Below are 22,894 nucleotides of genomic sequence, written 5' to 3'. Positions count from 1 at the left end.
ACAGTGTTCGTCGGCGATGCGGGAACCTAACCTAAAAGTAACGTCGAGATTCGCGCTCCGGTTTATCCATTTTCGATTATTCAATCTATTCGTAATTGCGAATCGTTGAACGACGTTTCTGAACGTTTCGTTTGCCGTGATTAATTAACCGCGTTGGTTTCGCAATTTACCGTTGGAAAGTTTCGTATACTTAGCACGCTCGCGAGAAGCCATTTTGGATTTCGACGCCGACAATATGGCGACCGCGCGTCGCCTGTTAAAGCGTCAGTAAGAAGCATCGATTTCGTTTTAACGGTTCGAAAAATCCGACGGTATTCGCGGTACAATACAAACGCTTTTCGTTCGCGCGATCACGGGTGATCGTTCCGTCGCGCGGGACGGCCGTTAATCCGAAAAATTACTGCGATACAACGGCCGATCGCCGGGACAGATATTGGTATCGGGAATTACAGCGCCGCCGTGTTTCTTGTAACACGTGAAATTTTCCGGACGATCGGACTGTATCGCCGTTCATCAAGTACACATATGCAGTATCCCTCTTTCTAGTCCTCTCTCACTCTCTCTCTCTCTGTACGTGTATACATATATATTCTATACCCCAGTTACGGTGGAAAAGCGTTCGATCGCGCGAGGAAATGAGTCGAGCGTAATCGGGTTTGGAATATTCATTACGGGAATAATTCGAGGAACGTTCGTTCCCCTTGCCGTGGACTCGTTTGTCGGAGTTTTGAAGGATCGATGAGTGCGACGGCTAGAAACGTAATACGGGGAGGAGAGAGTGAAAGGGAGAGAAAAAGAGGGAGAAGCCCGACGCGCGCGCTCCGGAAGAATATAAATTTTCCATGCAAGTGGACACCAGAGGACAGCCGCCATTCTGGAGAACCGGCTTCCTACGTATCCTCGTTACTCCGGCGTCGTTATCGTTCGTTTCTCTTCGATTTAATATACGTTAATTCTTCGTTCCTCTTTCGTTCCTACCGATTTCATCATCGTCGACATCTGTCCTTCATTTTCTACCAAAAGAAACATTCGCGTCGTCGGTGCGCTAACAGATCCTCTCTAAATTTGTTTATCCAATTAACCAGAAAACATCATTCCTGAAAACAGCCAATCCCCATATATCTCAAATATTAATCTCTTCAGTCTACTTCTGCAATAAACGATTTCCCAACTCAGTATATACACAGTTTCCTCCAATCTAATTTCCCTTGAAACAAATTCCCACGTCACAGCGCTCCGTGTCCTCTAACTATCCATCTCACGTTTCCGTTTCTTTCAGCATCCCCGAAAAAAGCAGGTATACCCTTTTCGGCCGCGCTCTTGTTCCTCCGACAGGACGTTCAATTCGACTTCTTCCCCGCGTTTCAATCCCCTTTCACCTAATGCATCCCCATTTTCCCCGGGCAGTTATCTTCCTCATTTTTCTCCGCTCGTTTCCTTTTGATTTCTCGCGGCGTTCTCGATTTTCCATCGCCGACCCCTTCGTTCCCCTCTCTCTCGTCTTTTACTGCAGCCGCCGCCGCCGCCGCCGCTTTTTTCCCCTCGCCGATTCTAGTGGCCGCTCTTTTCACCCCATAAGAATGCAGGCGGCGCGAAATGGCACGGCTGCGGCACGATTCGCGGAACTGCAGCTGCCGTTCATTAACGCCGCGGTTATTAAACTTTTCGTCGCCGGTTTCGGGCCGATTTGCGCCATTCTCTTGGCCGCCTACCTCGTTAAAATTCATTCCGGCGTGGCGTTCCGCAGCCGAGCGGCTATTTTTCCGCGGCGGAGACGTCCTGCCGCCGGATCCGGGGCCGCGGTCTATGCCAGCGGTTCTCAAACCGAGCTGCAAGTGATTTTTCGGGACGACCGTGCCGCGCGGAATTTCGAAGGATCCTGGTTACCGGAATATTTGGACGTTCGAGCATCGGTTAGTTGAGTCTCGTTAGGTCGGACGAAGCATGGAGTACTAAATTATGATCGTTTTTCATTTGGAAGGTAATTAGAATGCGAATCGTCCGGTCGTACCGTGCAGGAGGATTTTTCATCCGGAATATTCTGGGTGATCCTTAGAGAGTTTCTCGTCCTAGATGCGAATCCAAGTTTTTGTAAACATGATCGATTTCTGAAGAGAAGGAGGCATTACGTGGAAAGTAAAAAAGATCGAGAGCTCAGGTTTCCTCTGAGACCTAAGCGGAGTACGCGGCACATTAGAGACTGAGAATCCCTGGCCTGCATATTCCCCCGACCCAGCGATATTAGTTCTACCGATAGTTCTCTTTTCCCCGCGACTCATCAATGCCTCTCTTCATCAACTGCTCGGCTCGCTAGTTTGATTTTTCGCGCCACTTTCCAGCAGGAAATTGAAGAGTTTGTTTCATTAAACTTTTTAAAATATGTTCGACGCGCTATTAAGACTTAACAAATTGCTTCCCGTTGCGGGCGAAGTTATAGCCGGACTGCGGACTTTCTCAGTTAATAACACACGCAATTTTCGGAACTTCGGCATTGCGAAAAATCCCGTATGCTTTTTATAAGCTACCCGTTTTATTCGCCAGAGGAATTCAACTCTTAATTGCGGTGTTGTTTGTTAACGACAGCCATTGTTTGTCTTTTAGTGCGGTCTCCAAAAATTAACGAGCAAAAGTTTTCGTCCATATAGATAACCGCGGTCCATCGACGAAGCAAATGATAACAGTCTTTTATTCCTTCCATTTTCAAAAATTACTTCTGCGTTAGTGGAGAGGTGATTTCTCATCAAACGTACGAGTAGAAATATACAGATGAAATAACACGAGGTATAAAGTTCTGTATCATTCGAAATTCTACTACCCGCACGAGTGAATAACTTTGAAACATTCGTTATCGGAAACCTTTCGCTTTTTCCCAAGTCATATATTTTTTACGCGTTTCGTCAGGAGGCGCTAAGTGATTGGCTCTGTTCTCAGCGTTTACAATCACTTTTGGCGTCCCCATCCCCGAACGCGGATAATAGAAGCCCGTTTACCGGGATACAAAGAAAGAGCAACCGATCGAATATAATACCGGTAAAGATCTTCCCGCGAAGGAGGTCCTCGCAAAGAGGTCGCCTCCTCGCGATGCGCTGGACGCACCGGCAGTTTCAATGGGTAATTTTTCTTCGGCCATCGGAGTAATCACTCTTCGAGTTCAATCCATCGAGCCACGTCATTTATTCCGCGCCGCAAAAGGAAAATACACACAAGCCCTTTTCACTTCGATAAACTCGTCTCTTTGCCTCTACCAATAAATATCCTTTATCGAATCGATAAGAAGTTCAAGAAATAAATTCTTCCCCGCCGCGAGTGAACATTTTTTTCTCAAATCGATGGAAACGAACTTTAAAAGCTTTGCAGGTATTTTCAAAGCATAAAATACGCTTATCGAATTTTCCCCTCGCCGAACAAGATATCTCGCGATCGATACATCGTCGGAGTCGATAATTGATTTCAGATTCAACTGAAAATTCGGTGAAACATAGGTGAAACCGACGAATTCAATTCTAATTTCATCCTAAAACTAACCATCGAGATTCTTCTAATTCGCGATATTAATTTCCCAGCAATTCCGGTTCGTTAGCGATACGATAAAAATTGTCCCGCGCAGTTCCGCGATCGTCTGTCGCCGGGTATAAATATTAACGAGAACCGGGGGAGCTGCCGCTCCTCCAGTCTTTAAGCTTATTAAAATTCCAGGGAAGTGCGATGTGAATGTTCCGAACGACGAAAAGAATGAGAAATGGAACCAGTTTAATTATAAATTTAAAAAGTTGCCGTCCAGTTTTCCGTCCGCGTTAACGAACAGACCCGTTGCGCTTCTTAAGATTAATTAACGTCCCCTTTTCGCCGGGACGGGCCTACTATACGCGTCAGACGGGAACTTCGTCTCGGCCGACATTAAGGAATCATCGCCCGTTCCTCCCCTGTTGTTCGCCCTGCAATCCTTTCCGCGTTGCCGCGATAGTTTCGCGAAGGAAACTCGTTATCTCGCAATTAACGCCGGAACTACCGCGCCGGCGTTCAAATAGCTGGTTTCAGTTCTCTTATTTCGCAATTATTGATATCTCCGAGGTGTAACATCCCCGAAACGATTTGTAAACGGTTTCACTCGCATACTACTGATAAACACACGAAGAAACCGAGGAAAATTCATTGTTCCCATTTTCATAAGGGTGAGGTATATATTATTATACCTGATTATACCTTATTTCGGAATTATTGATATCTTTGAGGTGTAACATCCCCGAAACGATTTGTAAAGTAAACGGTTTCACTCGTATTCTACTGATAAACACGCGAAGAAACCGAGGAAAATTTATTGTTTCCATTCTCATAAGGGTCAGGTATATATTAATCACGTTAAACGTTCGCTAGTTCCAATATTAAGCCGTGTACACATTACTCGACGCGTTACTCGAACGTTTGTTCCGGAACAGCGTCATCCCGGAGATACCGTAATAAGTCGCGTGACGAAAAGCTTAATGAGCTTTCTGTTTTATTTGCGACGCGACGGAGTACATAATAATTAATACATTAATTCCCGCTCGATTGTAATTGCATTACGTTCGGAAATAATTGCGACAGTTGCAATCGAATGTTGCCTTTACGTAATATTACGTGCGCACTGGAATTGTTGCACGCACTTTCGAATTATTTCGTAATGAACGCGACGTTCCGATGATAATGCTAATTATATAAAAATAATAACAGCGTAATCGCGGTAATCATAGTAAGAATAACATTGTTACCACTATAATATGCAGTAATAGTAATTACAATGCAGTGTTCACAAAATTTAAATTAAATTTAAACAGAAACTTGTACAAATGAGTGTTCCCGAAGATAAGAAAGATTGAAATATTCATTATCCAGTCTAGAATATTTGGAACTGTTCGTTAGGAAGCATTTCTCATGGCACCACTTGAAAGCAAGATGGCGGCCAGGTAGTAATTACAATGCAGTGTTCACAAAATTTCAATTAAATTTAAAGAGAAACGTATACAAATGAGTGTTCCCGAAAATAAGAAAGATTGACAAAATTCATTATTCAGTCTAGAATATTTGGAACTGTTCGTTAGAAACCATTTCTCGTGGCACCACTTGAAAGCAAGATGGCGGCCAGGTAGTAATTGCAATGCAGTGTTCACAAAATTTCTATTAAATTTAAACAGAAACTTATACAAATGAGTGTTCCTGAAGATAAGAAAGATTGAAAAATTTATTATCCAGTCTAGAATATTTGGAACTATTCGTTAAAGTTAGAAAGCGTTTCTCCTGGCACCACTTGAAAGCAAGATGGCGGCCAAGTAAGTAAGGCCCGAAACTTTAATCTTCATCCCGTAGAATCTGTTATCCGAGCAGCGTCGGGACTCGTTCACGGCGATGTATTCACGCGGGAAACTGCGGCTTTACGCGAGCTCACCATCGGCGTATTAATTTAGTTCGCCCGAAAACGAGCGCGCGTGCTACGAAAATGCCGGCGCGCCGCGCGAAACCACCTACGGTCGTCGCGCGCCGCTAATCCTTATTAATTGTACGCGATCGCGTTTTCGTGTATACATCGGCTCGCGACAATCAACCTGTTCTGCTCGTCGATTAACCCCCGGGAAAACGGATGGCCATTTCGCCCCATAACAGAATCGCCACCTTGCGCAGGTTTTATAAGGAAAATATATTGAATTTTATATAGTAACCATAACCGTTGTGATTGACTTTATGCGGATTCGAATCGGTGAGAATGTTAATGGGAAAGTAGAGTTACTTGGAAGTTGTTTATTGGGTAGATTAATTAAGTATTAGCAGATGAGGTGATTAGGTATCAGTGGATAGAAGTATTAACCCTTTGCACTCGAGAATATTTTTCTCAATGAATATTCATTATTTTCTGATAGAATATCAATGATATTTTTTGCAACTAACACAAAGAAATACCTTGTATAAATTAAGTGACAGAACTATTTTATTTCGATGTTCCGTGTGTTGATACATTATAGAAAATTTAATGTTGAATTTTAAGTTTTATCATTTCGATCGGTCAAATCAAATAGTTTCTTCGATGTTTACTTGACTCCTGAAGGTTTCTCCTTCGAGGAAGTGAAGTGTTTAAAGTAGTGAACGTGACAGATCCGGTAGATATGGGGGTTACAAATATGTCCAAAAATCTTCGTGTCTTCTGTTGAAACAGAACTTGGAATATTATGAAACCAAAGTCATTTCATTTCAACCTGATAAAGATCTTTTCGAGTCTCGCTCGTTATCGCACAGACTGTTAACAATCACGTGTCTCTTAGCGCAACGCTTCGTAGGTCGACGCTCGTTTCGCGAAAATGCTCTCGAATTAACCGGCCGACGCGTGACAATAAAAATTTACATAGCCGCTGCCCGCCCCCCTCCCCGCCCGCCGTTTCATCCCCGTTTATTCGCTCCCCGACACGGCCGCGGTAACTGTTGGCAGATCCATATTATTCCCGGCGAGCTTCAGTTATACAGAAATGAAGTGAGAAATAGCGTTTGATTAAATTGCCGGGAGAAATTCAATTATACTGGAAGCCCGCCCCTTTCGCGGCTGATTTTTACGAGGAATATCATCCAACTGTCACGGACAATCACGTTCCTCGTTTGTCCTCGCAGTTGTTTAAAAATTATCGCCCGCTCTCGTTCCTCCATTTTTTCACGAATTAAACCTCCGCGCTCGCCGGGCGATTCCCACTCGCAATTAGCGGGACCGTGTAGAAAGTTGCGAGAATTAATGCTCGATATTAAACTTCGTACAATGCGTCGGTAGACGAGCGAGATATCGCGAGACAAATGTCTTCTTTAATTTATGTATAATCGGTATTTGTTTCGGTTGCAAATGACGTCGTTTACATTTTACCGGGGAACAATGAATATTCATAGAAACTCCGCGCGCGGACGGTTAATACGGTGATTATTAGAAACGAAGAAATTCGTGGGATCTCGTCGAAACTGCTGCCGGTTGCAGTTGTGATTCATTAAATCGGCGGACACGCTAATTGAAGGATTCATTGTTCCCGGTGTTTTCTTTCGTTTTTACCGCGTTCTTGCTATATTGTTCGCCAACGGCGAGCGTGGCGGGGAGTTTTAATTAAGTCGGCGAGAGGGAACGCGTTTGATCGAACGCAGAAGTCGCGCGGCGAGTTTAGACTTCCGGCCGCCATGATGGATTGCTGAAACCCCCGCGGGAGGGGGAACGGCGGAACTTATTTTCCACGTATTCACCGCGGCCCGTGAACTCGATTTTTCGATGGTTCTCACGTAAGCATATTATGTTTCGCATAGTTCGGTCTGGAAAGCGGTTCAGCCGGGTTCAAGAGAAATTGCGCGAGCAACGTTAACGCAGCGGACACGCGCAACTATTTTATACACGGTCGCTTGCGAAAGTATTTCGGCGAGCCCCAGGAATGCGAACAAATTCACGGTGAAACCGATGAAAGCTTTTCTGTTGTATCCGTGATTATTAGCGGACAAGCCGAATAATGGTCGGACGCGTTAATTAACCCTTTGCACTCGAAAGTTTGTCGCTAGAAATATTCGATATTCTCCGATGAGACACGGACTATGTTCTTTGAAAGTAATTAACGAGAAAACATATAAATTAACCCTCTATAGGCTCGTGTGACTTTGAAGTCTAACATCAATATACCGAGTTAAATTGACGTATTTAATTTTCTATCGCAAAATGACAAACGACGTTAAATAATTAATCAACTTAAACTATGTACACAGGCGTTTACGTTCAACGTCACTGTAATTTCAAAATTACAGAATATATTCGTTTCGATAAAATTATTGAAACTATTGAATACATTGTTAATTTGGCCCATAGAGGGTTAAAAAGGAGAGTTAGTTTATTTAAACATTCCATGTATTGATGCATCAAAGCTTAATATTGTATATGAGATTTTATAATTTTGCGAATCAAATCAAGTGACTGAGAATCGCCTCTCGAGTGCAAAGGGTTAAATCTACATAAATCCAACAGCATTAACTTCTCTTGTACAAATAATTTCTATATTCTCCGTTACCAAAGAAATTATATTGCCAAGAACTAATTTCGACTCATTACAAAGTAAGAATTAAAATCTCTAAACTCTTCCGTACTAGGAAAACCTCGTTACGAGGAGCTAAGCAACTTTTTGCTTTGCAATATTCTCCTATTTCCACTAGTTTCGAAGATATTTCGGCGAGCACGTCTCTCGCCTCGTTTCTCGCGACTGACAGCTGTTCCCAGCCCCTCGCCATGAATAACAACCGACGAAAAAACATGTGTCAAATATTTTTCAGGGAACTAGCTTTCATCAAAGTTTCATCGAAATTGATAGATGCTTCGGTATATTCCCCTTCGCAGTAAATATTACTCGATACGGAACTCTGTTTAAACATTCTCTTTGCAATATTAGGAATCTTCGCGCACTCATGGGAGATGTCGCATGGGGAAATGTTCGAAATATTCTCAGTATAATGCTCCCTATGTTATTTTTCAGAGAAACCGATTTTTCGTAATTTTGTGTCCTCGATCGCTGCATTTTCCTTTGAATTCGCATGGGAATCGAAATATAAAATATTTGTATTTCAATGTCGGTTATGTATAACGCTATAAAACATCAACGACCTCCGAGCGAGTCGATGAGAACGTTCGATCGAAGGGGGACGTTATAATGGCGTCGATTCGAATTTTTCACGGTGCCGCGCGCGATGATTGTTATTCGGTCGTTTATTGTCTGAACGAGTCCCGATCGATTACACCACAAAGTGGCACCGCGTAATGAGATAAACGTATCATTGTTCCATTGGCATTGATTGTCGAAATCGCTTGACGCAAATGGAAAAGATTCCAGTAATTGCCGGGCAAACGTAAGAGACAAACGAACGGTTTCCTCCCATGCCGGCTAGGGCGAATTGCTTACGGTATAATTTTCTCGCCCCCGCACTTCCCTATTAATTAACATGTCGATTTAGCCACGTCGTACACACGCGAGAGCGCGCGCATCTGCATTCGCGCGCTCCTGATATTTAATATTCCGCACGGGGGATGATCAATTCTCGTTGGCCACCGTCGAAACCCTTTCGCTCGGAAGCTCTGTTTAACCCTTTCAAAACCACCGTTGCATACGTGTACTCGGAAAAATGATACATTTACAGAGGAGAGAGTTTATAGAGGAAAATGCGTTTCAACGCGTTAAGCTAGCAGAAATCTCGGAAAATCGAAGGAACACGTTCAATAAAACGGAACGAGACGTTATAATCGACCACATTTCTTACATTTGTCACGTCGCATTCTTCTATTGTTGAATTCTTATAATTATAACTTAATACTAGGTTTACGGGCATTTACTGTACAGTTTATTCTATTGTTCCTGAAGTTGATATTCGTTCATTTAGATTTTGGAAATTGTAGATGTAGAAATAGACAATCAGGATATTCGTGTAATTGGATCAACGAAAACCGATTGAAACATTTACCAAATAATGTTTAACCAGGCCAGAAGGCTAACGAAGATTTATTTTATCAGGCTAAACGCCGTCGTATTTCTTCTTATTCATTGAATTATCGGACGTTTCGATCAGTTAACAACGTGAAACGCCGGTCGAGAACTCTCAACAAGATTATTAGTCCCAGAACATCTCGCGACGAGGAATAAATAAACAATCTAATTCGGATATCGGTCGCGGCCATCGTTATTTATGCAGTCGCGGTTGCGGTTGAGCTCTGGTTCAGACGTCGAGTCCGGACGTCGTTGGAGTAGCGCTGCCGGAACAGCGGGAACCTGGATCGCTGGTGTAACGATCGGAATTAAACGAAATATCGCGAGATTATAATTCGAGGAAAGAGCTCGCTCGCCGGACGACGAGAACACGGCGAGGGTTACTGGCGCGCGATCGATGCGATCGGAGTTTACGCGGGGAAAAACTGCGACCCAGTTTGCCCCGGCGAGGAAAATACCTGCGAGGATTATTTATCTAACTGCAAAAATATTAGTTTTCCCCGGGCGAATCCCGCGGGACACTAACAACCAGAACGAACTTTACCGCAGTAAATTTTCGTACGCGCAGTCAACGGGCGGCCGCCGCTATAAACGCCGGTAAACACTCGCGGAATATCCCTTTGAGTTTATATTTGTTCGTTTATTTGATAACTGGAACAACAAGCAGAAAAAAATGCGGGGGAAACGGGCCCCGCAATTTTTATACGAATTTTCCGGGAGCATTATATTTAAACTTCGATTTCACGGAAAACAGGTTACTCGCGTTTCGAGTGCTGTAATTGCCGGAGCGGGAGTTTTCAACGTGTGAACGTTCCGACGGATTGAGTGTCGGCCTGCCGTTAACGATTTCGAGATTCGCCGTTCGATTTTTCAAGCGGATCGAACGAAACGGGGATATTCAAACGCGAAACTCCGAGGCGGACGGGCGAGGAATTCGGCCGGTGTCATGGCGGCCCACTTCGGGCGGCCATATTGTCGCCAATATGTCGGCCCGAATTCTTCGACGCGTAGCGTGTACGCCAATTAGACCGCGGGTTTGACGCGTTTGTCGCGCACGCGAGCACGGGAAAGGCGATAAACAGCGTAGATTTATGAAGTTCGATATCGTTTCTCGTTTATTTCGAAACGGAAACGCGCGCGATTTCATTTTATCCCGCGGTGTCATCAATTTTCGGATATAACGCGCGCTACGTTTGATAAAGTACCTCGGACGTACTTGCGAATAAAGAGACGTTAATGTGTTTTATTGCCTCGACGATAACGCGATAGGCTATTCGAGAATGTTATGAACACGATCCTCTCATAACGTCGGTCAACGAAACCGACGAATGAAGAGAGATCGATCTGCACTGTACTCGAAAGTAACATAACTCGAGTAGCCTCTCACAATTTCGCGAGTGCAGTACGAAATCGTTAGAGGTGCTAGCCAGACGACGCTAATTAAGGGTACAGCGAATTAACGCGGCGTCTTTGTCGCTCGGTTTTCCCGCAGAATGAAGCTGTGGTGGAGTTTGACGCTGCTGGGTGTCATCTTGTTGATGATCCTCGCCACCGCCAAGGCAGAATCCGATCTCTGGGAGGAGGACGACAAGGAGATCCTCGTGCGGACCGTTCGCGGCACCAAAGAACGAGGTAACGGATATCAAGCTTAATTAAGAATCCGTGTAGCCCGCTGAATCTAGATTAAATTGAGATACTTCGCGTTCCGTTCCCCCGATTTTCATTAATTACCGGGGCCCACCTCCTCGTGTGCCCGCCGCATATACCCAGCCTTTATGCACTGCAATCAATAGTAAGTCACGAACGCGGCCGAAACTCCGGGTCTTGTTCTGGTTGGAAGTAAGAACACGATCCGCCCGGAAATTTTAACGTGGAAAAACCGTTCGCGGTATCGGTTTCCAATGAAATCTACTGATTTCGTACATTTGTTTCGCGAGTAATATAGACTCCGCTCCGTAGAATCGATCTCAAACGTTCAACGATCGGCGATCGGACTTCCTTCGATCGTTGTTACATCCCGAGTACCATCTCGCAGCTGTACTTTAAACGGACACTCTGAAATACAAGCTTCAAACGTTAAACTTTCCTCGATATTAAACAATCGAGTCATCATAAACGTGTACAATACCGACTTCTTTAATACTAGAACTACCAGATCAGAATGACCCATTCCTAAATTCTCCTGTTAATTACCGGAAAAAGATAGATCCTTCTCTAGGAAATTTCTAAAGAAATTATTTCAGTAATACGCAAACTAAGTTCTGAGTGATGGAAGTCTCGATAGATGCGCTCTTGGGATTTCCATAGAATTTTGTAAAGTCAGCTTGACTGCTCGGTAGTTCTAGTGTTAACACTTAGCCAACCAAACGTGGAAGTCTCCCAGTTTTTTAATAAACAACGTATTACCTTTCACTGTGTTCATCTTTTATTGTTTCTAAGTCTCGAAGCGGGATTACTTATCAAATACAGTTCTCGCTTTTACAAAGCATAGTTTCTACCCAAATCAGTGAGTTCAATTGAAGATAACAGAAGGGGTACAATTCTTTCTAGACGATTGCCTAAGTGTTTCCAAAATAATCGCTGCTCGACAGTCCATCAGCAACCGTAGAACCTCCGAACTGTCCCGATCAAAGGAGAAAACTCTCGACCGAGCGAAAAATCTAGAATCCGCTGATAACAGTACAGAATGAGCGCTAATGGAAAGAACAGAGACGACGCTGGGAACGGCCTTTTTCGGCGTGCTCCGTTGAAAACGGTCTGCCCGGAGAAGAAAGGCTCTATCTCCGGGCCGCAGGACCGCACCGGAAGCGCGCGATCCTGGCCCAAATAAATTTCTAAGAGCGGCAAATAATCTTAGCCGACAATGAAGCGCCGCTGATGATATTCCAATTGTGTGTCCGCGGCCCCGGGGAGAAAGAGAGAGAGGGCGGGAGAGAGGAAGCGAGTCCGAAAGACGAGAAAGAGCCGCGTCGCATAGACAAAAGGGTCTTTTCATCCGCGACGGTCGGCGGGGGTGGCACGCGAAACGACGCTGCAATCCCCCGTCGTTCTCGCGGCCTCCCCGGCTGTCTCGCTTCCTCCCGATGGCCGCCGTAAATGTCGCGTTATCGATGGAAGAAGGAAACGGGCTGTATCGCGGCGGCAGGCACCGATAATGGGGAACTTTATCGGCGCGGCTCGCGCGGAATGGCGGCGATCACCCGGAATTCCTCCCTTTCGCCGAACGGCCGGTTTTTACTGCCGGATGATGGCTCGATCGGAGAAAAATTGGAGGCTCGACGCCGGTTAACCCATTTGCATCATACGGGGAACTGGACGATTGGTCCTTATCGGTGAAATTGTTTTTTATCGCGGAATGAAAATGGCTCGGGATATGTGGGAAACGAGAAACGAAACGGGGTAAACGAATAAAAATTATGATAATATATAAAATGTATCTTCCCGTTTTTTGTGATAAACTACAGAACGTTCGCGAGTTGTCTTCGATGTTTCGGTGAACGTTGCGAAGGATGTTGAAATCTTGATGGTAACGATGGATATGGTGTAACTTTGTGTAGCTTTTTCGTTCGTACGCGCTCCGGTTACAGTTCCCGACAAGATGGCGCGCGTATGTCGAATCGGCTAACGGCGCAAACCGTCGCTTGGCGGCGGGCGAACGGCCGAGCAGAAATTCTAACGTTCGACTGCGGAAACTGGATTATTGGGGATAATTCGCGGATAAGTGGGTTCGGCGCGTCGAGATTGTGGAAGACATTGTTCGAAGTTGTTGATGGCACTGTTGAACCTCGATTATCCGATTTAATTGGCCGAGTAACGGTTCGGATGGATGGGGACTCGAGAAGTTCCTCGGAGCGCGTTCGCGAAATTCGATTGCATTATGCCGGGCTGTAATCTAAGGGTTCGGATGATCGGATTTCCGAATAACCGAGATTCCGGAGTATGTAGATCGTGAGAAATGAACACGATTAACGGAGAACTCGCCGTATTTGCGAGATTTAACTTGTATTCGCCGTGGAATATTCTCCCGAGGATCTAAGAGAATTTCCGCGTTTAAAAATCGTTCGCGATCGAACTGCGAGAGGTGTTTGAATGATCTTTGCCTAGAATGATTCTATGGACTCTGTTAAACGAAACGATGGTGTATATTTTCGAAATGAACATTCGGTGAACATATCCGAAGAATTCCCCGTCGGAGGGACACCTGTTACGCTTTTTTCGAATTGCGGTCGCTTCGCGTATTCCTAGATTCTCGATCGTTGTTCTTCCGAATCGGTAGTATTTCGATCGCGCGGTAATTCGTCGAAGCAACAAGTCGGGAGAAGGAAGGAATTGTTATCAGAAGTTTCGAGCATCGGGACGGCCGTATGAAATATTCGGAGCTTCGCAATTGACCGAGGGTTTATTAAAAATTGACTAGATCGGCGGCGCGCGAGCCTCCGATCCTCGACAAAGCGCTGATAATTAAATCAAACGGGAATTCGCCGCCGCGATAAAAAGCCGCGCGCGCAGACGAGAGACGTCTCGTTTACGCATCGTGCCTGTTTGTTTCGCGTCCATTGTACGTACGATCCGGCGCGATGTGTATCGACACCGTTTAATGAAAGCACGCTTTACGGCCGCTGCTGCCCGAAGCTTACGAGGTGTGCTCTGTAATTATAACGATGAAATTCCGTGATTCAGCCATCAGCTGTGCAACCTTTCGCAATTATAAATCTCAACGGTTCTTGCAACGGTGCTTTTAAACATTTTGAGATGTATTCCACGTACGGGAGATATTACGAGAAGACAATGAGCAAGAGAACGCTGCTTGACGCGAAGAAAATGAAATTGTTCTGTCGAAATCTTATAAGATCCTATTTTTCAGTATTGTCGTACATCTTTGTCGCTGTTGATATAACAATATATTCCACAAAATTGTCATATTTTAGAGGATATTTACTCAAAGCGTAGCAAATGAAACAATTTCGTTTAACCCTTCGCGGACGACTCGAGACAACACCTTCAACATATGAAGCTGAATTATACATCAATTGCTTAATTAATAGAAAAAAAAAACTACGTGCTCTCTCGCTGTTCGACTAATCAGATCATTCGTCCACGACGCATCCAAATTTAAACATTCCATCTCGAAATGCCGACATCCGCGAAGGATTAACCAGTTAACTGTGGAATCTAGTCGGAAGAACCTCTGGTTCTGCGCGCAATAAAATAAAAGAATGGAAAGATCAAAGCGAGACAAAGGAGAATTACATGTTTCTGTGAAGAACTAAAGAATTCATCGCTGAAAGAATTAGTATCACGTCAAGTTCTACGATGACGTCAAACACAGTTAACTGTTTAATATGTTTGAACGGCAACCATTGTCTTGTCACTGATGGACGTCAGCGTCTACAGCAATTTTTCTTCAGTCCGATACTTCCAAGTCACCCTGTACATGTACCTAGCGATCCACGGCGGCTAACGATTAAGCAAAACGTGAACCGATCGTAATTAAGGAACTTGTAGGCTGTTCGGGAATTCCTCCGGCCGCTTGTGCCGTGCCTCCAATTATCTCCATTGACGTTTTGCATCTGTTGACGTAGCATCCGGCAGCTCTGTATCGTGCAGATACGTGAAGGGTCAATGGTCGGAATGCGACTCGAAAACCAACACACGGTCCCGTACGCTGAACCTTAAGAAGGGCGACAAGTCCTGCGAGCAGACCAAGACGATCCAGAAGAAATGCAAGAAAGGTATGACTTTGATTCGTCTCTATTAATCGCGCACACTGTATTCTCCTATTTTCCTCTCGTTCACCCACGCGAGAATATTGATAGTCAACGGTAGAAACTCGATGCTCGCAAACGTCGTTCCGTCGAAACAACTACGATTTCTAATCAGTTCCAAAACCTTCGAATTCCATCGCTATGAACGATACTAGCTTGTTTCTCGTTGACGAGCATCCATAATTAACAAAGCTCGTTCAGAGCTAACCAACGGTAGCTTCGAACTGTAACTTACTCTAAACTGTCTCGTGAAACGACGAAATTCACATCCTCTTTACCTGAAATCGATGACGAAGGAATATTTTCGGTACGGCGAGAAATCTTCGTAACATTTCCGAGCTCATTAATGCTCGGTAATCGCGGTTCTACCGGGAATCGATGAACAGAGTGCCAATAGGAATCACCGAGAGGCTTCGTTTCGAAACATCACCGAACGTTTCCAGCCGGCGTGTTTTCGGCTAATTAATACAGTTTAGATTGATGCCGCGGGGTTGGCGGCTCAGGGTGGCACGATCGGACGTCCGCGTTCATTAAATGGGACCGGGTTTAATGGACTCGGCTAATTAGCGAGGCGCCCCCGTCGGGAACGTCTTAATTAATTAAACGAGTCGAAAGAACGACACGTCGTGTCCTAGTTATCGGTGATTTCGGTGCTCCGGGTTTCGGTTAATCAGCCTGATAAATTCACCGGCCGCGACAGGATCCTCGGTGACTCTCTCTCTCTCTCTCTCGAGGAAGAGGCGAGCGCAACGATAGAATTGCTCCCCCGTTAAATTACTCGGCGGCGGGGAGGGAGCGGTGCACGCCGCGAACAGAACGGGGGAAAAAAGAAAACAATGGTCGCGGTTAAAAACTCGTTGGAGCGCCGCCATCAAATGCAGACGCGGCGGCCGGGACCGCGCGCGAACGCAACGGTCGGGGGAACTTTTTAATTTAATGGACGCCGGTTGGCCGGCGTGCCCTTACCGATCGAGTTGAACGCCTCGTTTGGATCCTCGCGGGTCAACATGCTAGAAAATCTTCGTGAATTCCGTGGAGAACGTGTGTTTTTCCCTTTGCTCGGGGTGGACGATTTCTATGGCCGCTGAATTCGGAAGCTTAACCCCTTGCACTCGAGAGGTGACTCTCAGTCACCACTTGATTCGACACAGTAGAACTATAAAATGTGATATTTAACGTTAAACTTTGTGTGATGCATCGATGTACGAAATATTGAAAGAAAATAGTTGTCTTCCTCGATGCACGTGAGATTTCTTAACTGAATCTGAGAAAATGTCGTCTGTATCTCGTTAGAAAATATTGAGTATTTCCGGTGAAAAGCTTCTGAAGTGCAAAGGGTTAAAAGATACGTCCAAAATTTCATTTATTTATTCAATATAATGCCTCGATACGTGAAACATTGGAATAAAACAGCTTTGTTCCTCAATCTGGTGATTTCTCTTCGAATTAGTCTCAAAGAACATCGTCTTCGTAAAGAAATGTTAAATATTTCTAGCAAGAAACATCCGAGTGCAAAGGGTTAACCCCTTGGCGTGTTATTTAATTTTGCTATTTTGCGTAATATTTTTCTATCGACAATTTGGAAGAGATGCAACGAGATTGTCCGTTCTACTTCGAATGGAAGCTTCATTCGAAGATGATACATTGATAACAGGGGAAATTTCGTAGAGACGGTTGATACCGTCCGTAGGGGAATCCCGTTGGGTTATATACGGTAATTTCTACCCGTGATTTCAATGGAATTACGAGTTTGAAATTGATCATTGAAAAGATTCATCGGGATTGCCGTTGTTTCGTAACACGAGATGCACCGTTGCCGCGTTAACGTTCCGCCGTGGGTGAACTTAAATGGAGTTTATGGCGGTATGATTATCCTCCTTACGTGGCGGGGGGCGGGTACAGCTTGCCGGTACGAAAAGGGCACGTGGAGCGGATGCGTGAATCAGCTGATGACGAGAGTGGACAATTTGAAGGCGAACAGCGATGCGTCCTGCGACAAGATGCGCCGGCTGACCAAGGGCTGTAAACCGGAGACCAACACCAAGAAGAGTACTAAAGGTAAATTCCGCTTCTTGTTTCCTTTATCCGCTGTATAATTCGTCTAACAATTACATTTTATCGCGTACAACCGTTAAACGATAAATCTGCGCGAAGAAACACATTAGAATCGCGAGTTCGCTGAAGGTTAGCTCTTAGCCGCCATTTTCTTGACCGACAAAATGGCGGCTCGAATTTCAATCCGAAACCTCTTCGCTTGAATACGCGACGGTAACGTCGATACCGTGTTATTAACGAGCAAAATAATTAGCGGCGAAAAGCAAGGACCGTTAATTACGAAGCGATCTTTATTTGTTTAGTTCGCTCCGTGTAGTTCTACTCGAGATTGACATTAGTGTCGCAGCACCGAGGCCTCGTCGAGTACGCTTGACGATGGCATTGACAGATTTAAAGATAGGTTATTGAAGCGTCTCCTTGGGGTCACGGACAAAAGAAGCGGTAAATGCGTCGCGTAAACGTCTGAATAGACAGTAGAAACTGGAGTCCAAGGTGGACGTGTTTCTCTACCCCTCTTAATGATCGCGTCGTAATCCCGTGGAAATCTGCGTTCGACACGAATAGATTCTAATTCATTCGGAACCCTCTATCGCGTCGTAGTCTCGCGGAGGCTCTTGCAAACGAGGATCATAATCTCTTCATTTTTCTGCCATTCGTAACAGATACACGACGGTACTTGTTACTTCAGGGAAAGCTGTGAAATTAACGCTAGACTTACGGACGTTTATCGTACAGTTCATTCTATTGTTCCGTTTATATCTACGAAATAAAATGTTCAAACATACATTATTAACCCTTTGCACTCGGAAGCCTCACTAGAAACATTCGACAGCCGATGAAACGTAGACGCCATTTGAAACGAACTAATGAGGAAACGTACGTCAATTAAGAAACAAAGACATTTTATAGAAATACTTCACATGCAGCTGCATTATACGAAACTTTGCACTCTGTAGGCTCCAATATTGCACTAGTTATAATAAATACTTTAATGAATCTTAAAGAAACTACCCTAAAATTATTTGATTCTCCACACGTCCGAATTTTGTGCTAAGAAGGAAAATAAAAGATCGAAAAAATATTATAATTGCTGATAGCTTACAAAACAACCTGGAGTGCTAAGGGTTAATATCATATATAACACTTTGGAATTTTGTTAAATGAAATTAAATGGTGACTGAGAGTCACCTCTGTTCAAAGGGTTAAGAACCATAATAATCGAATCAATCAGAATCGACCGAAACATTTACGAAACATTTCCCAAAATCCAACACGAGCGAGACCGGCTCGCCCCGTAAGTCCAGCGTTAAAAATTTCGTCTGTTATATGGAGCGCAGCTATGTTCGGCTTTCTGATGAGTTTGAACTTAATCACAGGGCGGACGTAATCTGTTTCAGGTGAACGATCGAACAAAAAGTCGGGAAAGCAGTAAGCTGGGAGAGTCGTCGATCGATCACTCGAGGTGGTGTCCGGACGTTTCTGTTTCGGCGACAGGCAACGAAAACACAATCTCTTGTCTCTTCGACGTGAAACTCTACTTTTTTGAATAAACAAAACGAATCTAAGGGAAATAAAAGAAAAAAAAAAGAAACTACTTGTCTAGCGCGAGCGTAACGAACGAACGAACAAGAAAAAGAAAAAACGACAGCGAGAGAGAGCAACGTTCTACGTAATTTCAGAGTTTGAGACCAGCTGGTGATCACCGATTCGAAGGGAAAAAGGAATTTCGAACGCTGTCTGGAGGGAAACGGACGGGATACGTGCGCGGACCCGTTTCCCGGGCGAGAATTTCGGGGATTCCCGGTTATCGTTGTCGGTACACGGCCGTTCGTCGGTAACAGTTATCGATCGAGCGCGCGCGCGCACGCCGAGGTGCTTCACAGAATTACCGCCATTACGCGTGGCTAAAAATTATTAATTACCGTCGCGCTCATGCGAATAACTGTGCCCGATAACGCGCCCCTTAACCGTTCTATCGGCGTTGAAATTACTGCGCACCGATTTCAATGTGAATAGTAACGAAACAGTATCCTCGACGCAGTGGCGCACTTATTAATTACCGATTACCCTTCCGGTCTACCCTTTGGTAGTTATACCGTGCATTGAACGTACTCGAGAAACTAATTCAATTCGAACAAGTGTCTTTAGGCACAGACGAGGTACAGGGTAGGCATCAAGTGTATTTTTGTAAAATGATTATCATTTGCTCACCCTATAACTGAACAGACGTTTAGGGTGAAATTGTAAAAGGTTCGTAACGAGGTTCGTCTGTAAATGAGTAGATATTGTTTCTATCGATCGTGTGATGTTTGAAAATTTTGCAGTCTTTAGGGACACCTAACAAACTCACGAGAATTGTAATTGTCGTACCTTGTCTGTGCTTCAAGTGTACATACGCGTGACAAACATTGACCCCGGTGACAGATGGTTTCGAATGATTTTAATCTAGCTGCTGCCTCGATGATACGCGACGTGGAAAAGAACCCGCTAGTTTCAAGAACGAACACGAAACGACTGCCGTTGAGATTCTGTACGAAAAATCTTCTCGCTAGAATAATATACAGCTGAGAGAATCATTCATACATTGTTGTTCGCTGGCTCGAGTTTGGCAATATTATTTTCAGCCTAACACTATGGTAAAAATTCGTTATGTCAGAACGGAAAGATGGGATCCGTGGGGAAACGAGAAGGATTTGGTGTAAATAATTTTTAATATGGCGTCACACTGAAATCAGTATTAACAAATCGTTGGCCGCGAACATCGGTGTATGAATATTTTCCTCCTCCACCTGTACATCGTTGAGAGCCCATTCGTATTTCCAGCGTTGTACGATTTATCGATCGTAGCGTGTAGTGATCCCCCGATTAGGATATACAAGTAGTGTTTATCTTTCTCTCGAGACGTCGACGGGCAAAAAGGGAACGAAGACAGCGAGAAAGGGAGCAGACGGTCTTTGTTGTTTTTTTTTTTTTAAAAAGTGTCCGTTAACTTTGTCTTCCTCCGGCTGGAAAAAGGGAAAAAGTGAAAAAGAGCAAAGTGGCGTCGATGGCGGGCGCGTTCAGTTCATCGAATTCCTCCGTTAGCTTTAGGCGCACTCCTGTCGTACGATTTTCTTTCAAGCTGACTTTCCGTTCGGTTTTCCCATGTCTTGACTAGCTGTGTTTACACTTAAAACCAGGTACAATGTTTGTGAACAGAGATACAGTTCATTGTAAAATGGAGGGTACACTCGTAACAAGAAGAAATTTAGTGATTAAGTCCATGTGAATTAATGTTCGTTTCATTGAGACATAGTTTCTTTGCCATGCGTTCCTTTGTGCGAACCGAATGAGAGAAATATATTTTGATTTTTCCTGTATTGACGCTCTTGTCAGCATTTAATTATTATTTTGCAATGCAACTGATGTACAGAAATAGTTTCTTCGCCGTGTGTTCTTTAATGCGAACCAAATGAGAGAAATATATTTTGATTCTTCTTGTATTAATATAATTTTGTCAGCAATTCCAGTTAACGTTCAATCGAAGCATTTATCTTGATTGTCATTAAATTAAATGTAAATTTCACTCGATCATTCCAGTATTTCTTCTTGTCTCTTGTACAATAAGCATTTCACATCGGTGTACACTGAATTTTACAGTCCACTGTGTGCCCTTTCTTATAAGTAATATACAGTGTTCGATGTTAACTATGTCTTCTATGCATCCAACGGTTTCCAAACATTTCGGATTAGTATGTAACGTTCGATCGCTGCTTCAACGACACTTGTAAAGTTTAAAATCGGCTGTAGAATAACGAGAAGCAACTTTTCTACAGTGAGGTAACGTAACGATAGGATAAATCAAAGAATCCTTTGAATATCAAAATTGGAGTACACTCGTTGATTCTGGTCGTTGGGTGGCGCAAGGTTTTTTCTAATTAAAAAGAAACTGTTATCCCTAAGTTTGGGAACCGCTGCATTACGTGATAAGCACGATTCGATAATTATTACAATTTCTCCGATAATGTATTAACGGTCATTCTCGACAAGACGTGTTAACCCTTCGCATAAGAAAAGGGAAGAAGAAAAACGAAACGTCAATGTATACAGTTGTTATATGTGTCTCGTATTATCTCTGAATGGAAAACGTAAACTAATAACGAAAGCCGAATGAGCATAAAAATCAAATTAACATAACGCAAAGTCTCAGGCGTTCTCGTGGAGCCGTTAACCTAACCTCCAAAAAAAGGGTAGGTCATGCCCCCACGAGGCGTTCCATTGAAACTATAGAAATCAAACCTTCCCTCCCCCACCCCCCTCTCTCTCCCCGGATACAAGATTGTATTTGTTTTTAAGTCTAGATGTATACAGAACAAAATTTTGATGAAATAAGGGTCAGCTGGCACAGATTTGGACATCGGCCTTCCACAATCCATTCGAATACAGGGTGTTCCAATTAACGTGTTTGCCCAACATATTTTCGCCATTTTGAACGGAACGTTTCAAAGGAAATAAGTGATAAAAAGAATTCGAAGATTCAAAGATCGCGGTTGTACGGGGTGTAACCGAATATTTAGTTTCTAGGTTACACGCGCATTTTCTCTCTCTCTCTCTGTGGACTTGTATTCTTAAGGCGTGCACGCAACCCATCTTCGTTAAACATTCAAAACAGCAAAGATATGTTGAGTGGCTATAGTAATTGAATCCTTCCATGCGATTGATTTTTGGTCGGTGTCGTTGATTGTAGGCTAGATTACATATGTAACACCATATCATCATTACGCATTAAAAGTGGAAGAATGAAAAGAAAAAAAAACGAATCTATCGATAATAGGGTAAGGTTAGCATTGTCTACGTTCTATGGTCTCTTCTAATTACTATCATTAAACGTCTACTAAGCGTAATTAATAAACCTGTGCTTCACCTCTCTATGTGGAACTCGATGGAGGTTCTCCGAAATGTTTTAAACTGCATTGTAACATAGCAGAACGATACAAAAAGAAAAAAAAAGAGGAAACGCGACGCGATTGCGCGTTGAATCTTTTTAACGCGGGAAAAGCGAATCGGTTTTTTTTTTTTTTTGAAAATTGAAATGATCGCTTTGCTCCGTAGGTACATGCAGTTTGTAATCAAAAAAGCGTTTATAATGGTTGGTCGTTCGATTGTGCCGTACAAGTTTTATCGATTATTGATCGTGTTGATAGTTGAAATTCGTTTAGCGGAATCGAGTAATCGCGGGGAAGAATTCTATTCCTTCGGGATCGTTTCCTTGGCAGAACCAGATCAAAAGACGCGACCGGTAATTGGTTAATCAAAGTGGAAAGATGTCTTGATAGAAAGTACGCTGAGATTTTAGTTGGCTAGGCAAATCGAATCAAATAAACATTTCCTAAATCAAATATCTCGTAGTACATGGGAAATCGTCAGCGATTTATTTACAGGCTGACGTTATTACTGAGCGCAGAAATTGTATAATGTATCTACTTACTTATTAAATAATTGTGTAACCGTTACACATGTAATAAAAATCCAATGTTGTCAATAAAAACTAAATATTATATACAAAACAATAATCGACCTCTACGAATT

The 22,894-nt window shown here is 43.7% G+C and overlaps 1 protein-coding gene across 1 annotated transcript in view; it reads left to right on the top strand.

The window, feature by feature from the left end:
• The window catches only part of LOC116425026 (uncharacterized), a 58,847-nt gene extending 35,969 nt beyond the window's left edge, over positions 1 to 22,878 (top strand). Inside the window, exons 2-5 of the mRNA XM_031972194.2 lie at positions 10,999 to 11,138; positions 15,089 to 15,238; positions 17,174 to 17,329; positions 18,724 to 22,878. Of these exons, the coding sequence (XP_031828054.1) occupies positions 11,000 to 11,138; positions 15,089 to 15,238; positions 17,174 to 17,329; positions 18,724 to 18,758 (480 nt within the window). The 5' untranslated portion in view covers position 10,999 and the 3' untranslated portion in view covers positions 18,759 to 22,878. The remainder of the gene's footprint in view (positions 1 to 10,998; positions 11,139 to 15,088; positions 15,239 to 17,173; positions 17,330 to 18,723) is intronic.
• Positions 22,879 to 22,894: the final 16 nt, after the last annotated feature.

This window comes from Nomia melanderi, chromosome 7 (genome assembly GCF_051020985.1).
Source record: "Nomia melanderi isolate GNS246 chromosome 7, iyNomMela1, whole genome shotgun sequence".
Lineage (NCBI taxonomy): Eukaryota > Metazoa > Arthropoda > Insecta > Hymenoptera > Halictidae > Nomia > Nomia melanderi.
Note: the sequence above shows the minus strand (reverse complement) of the source record. Positions and strands in the feature narration are given on the sequence as shown.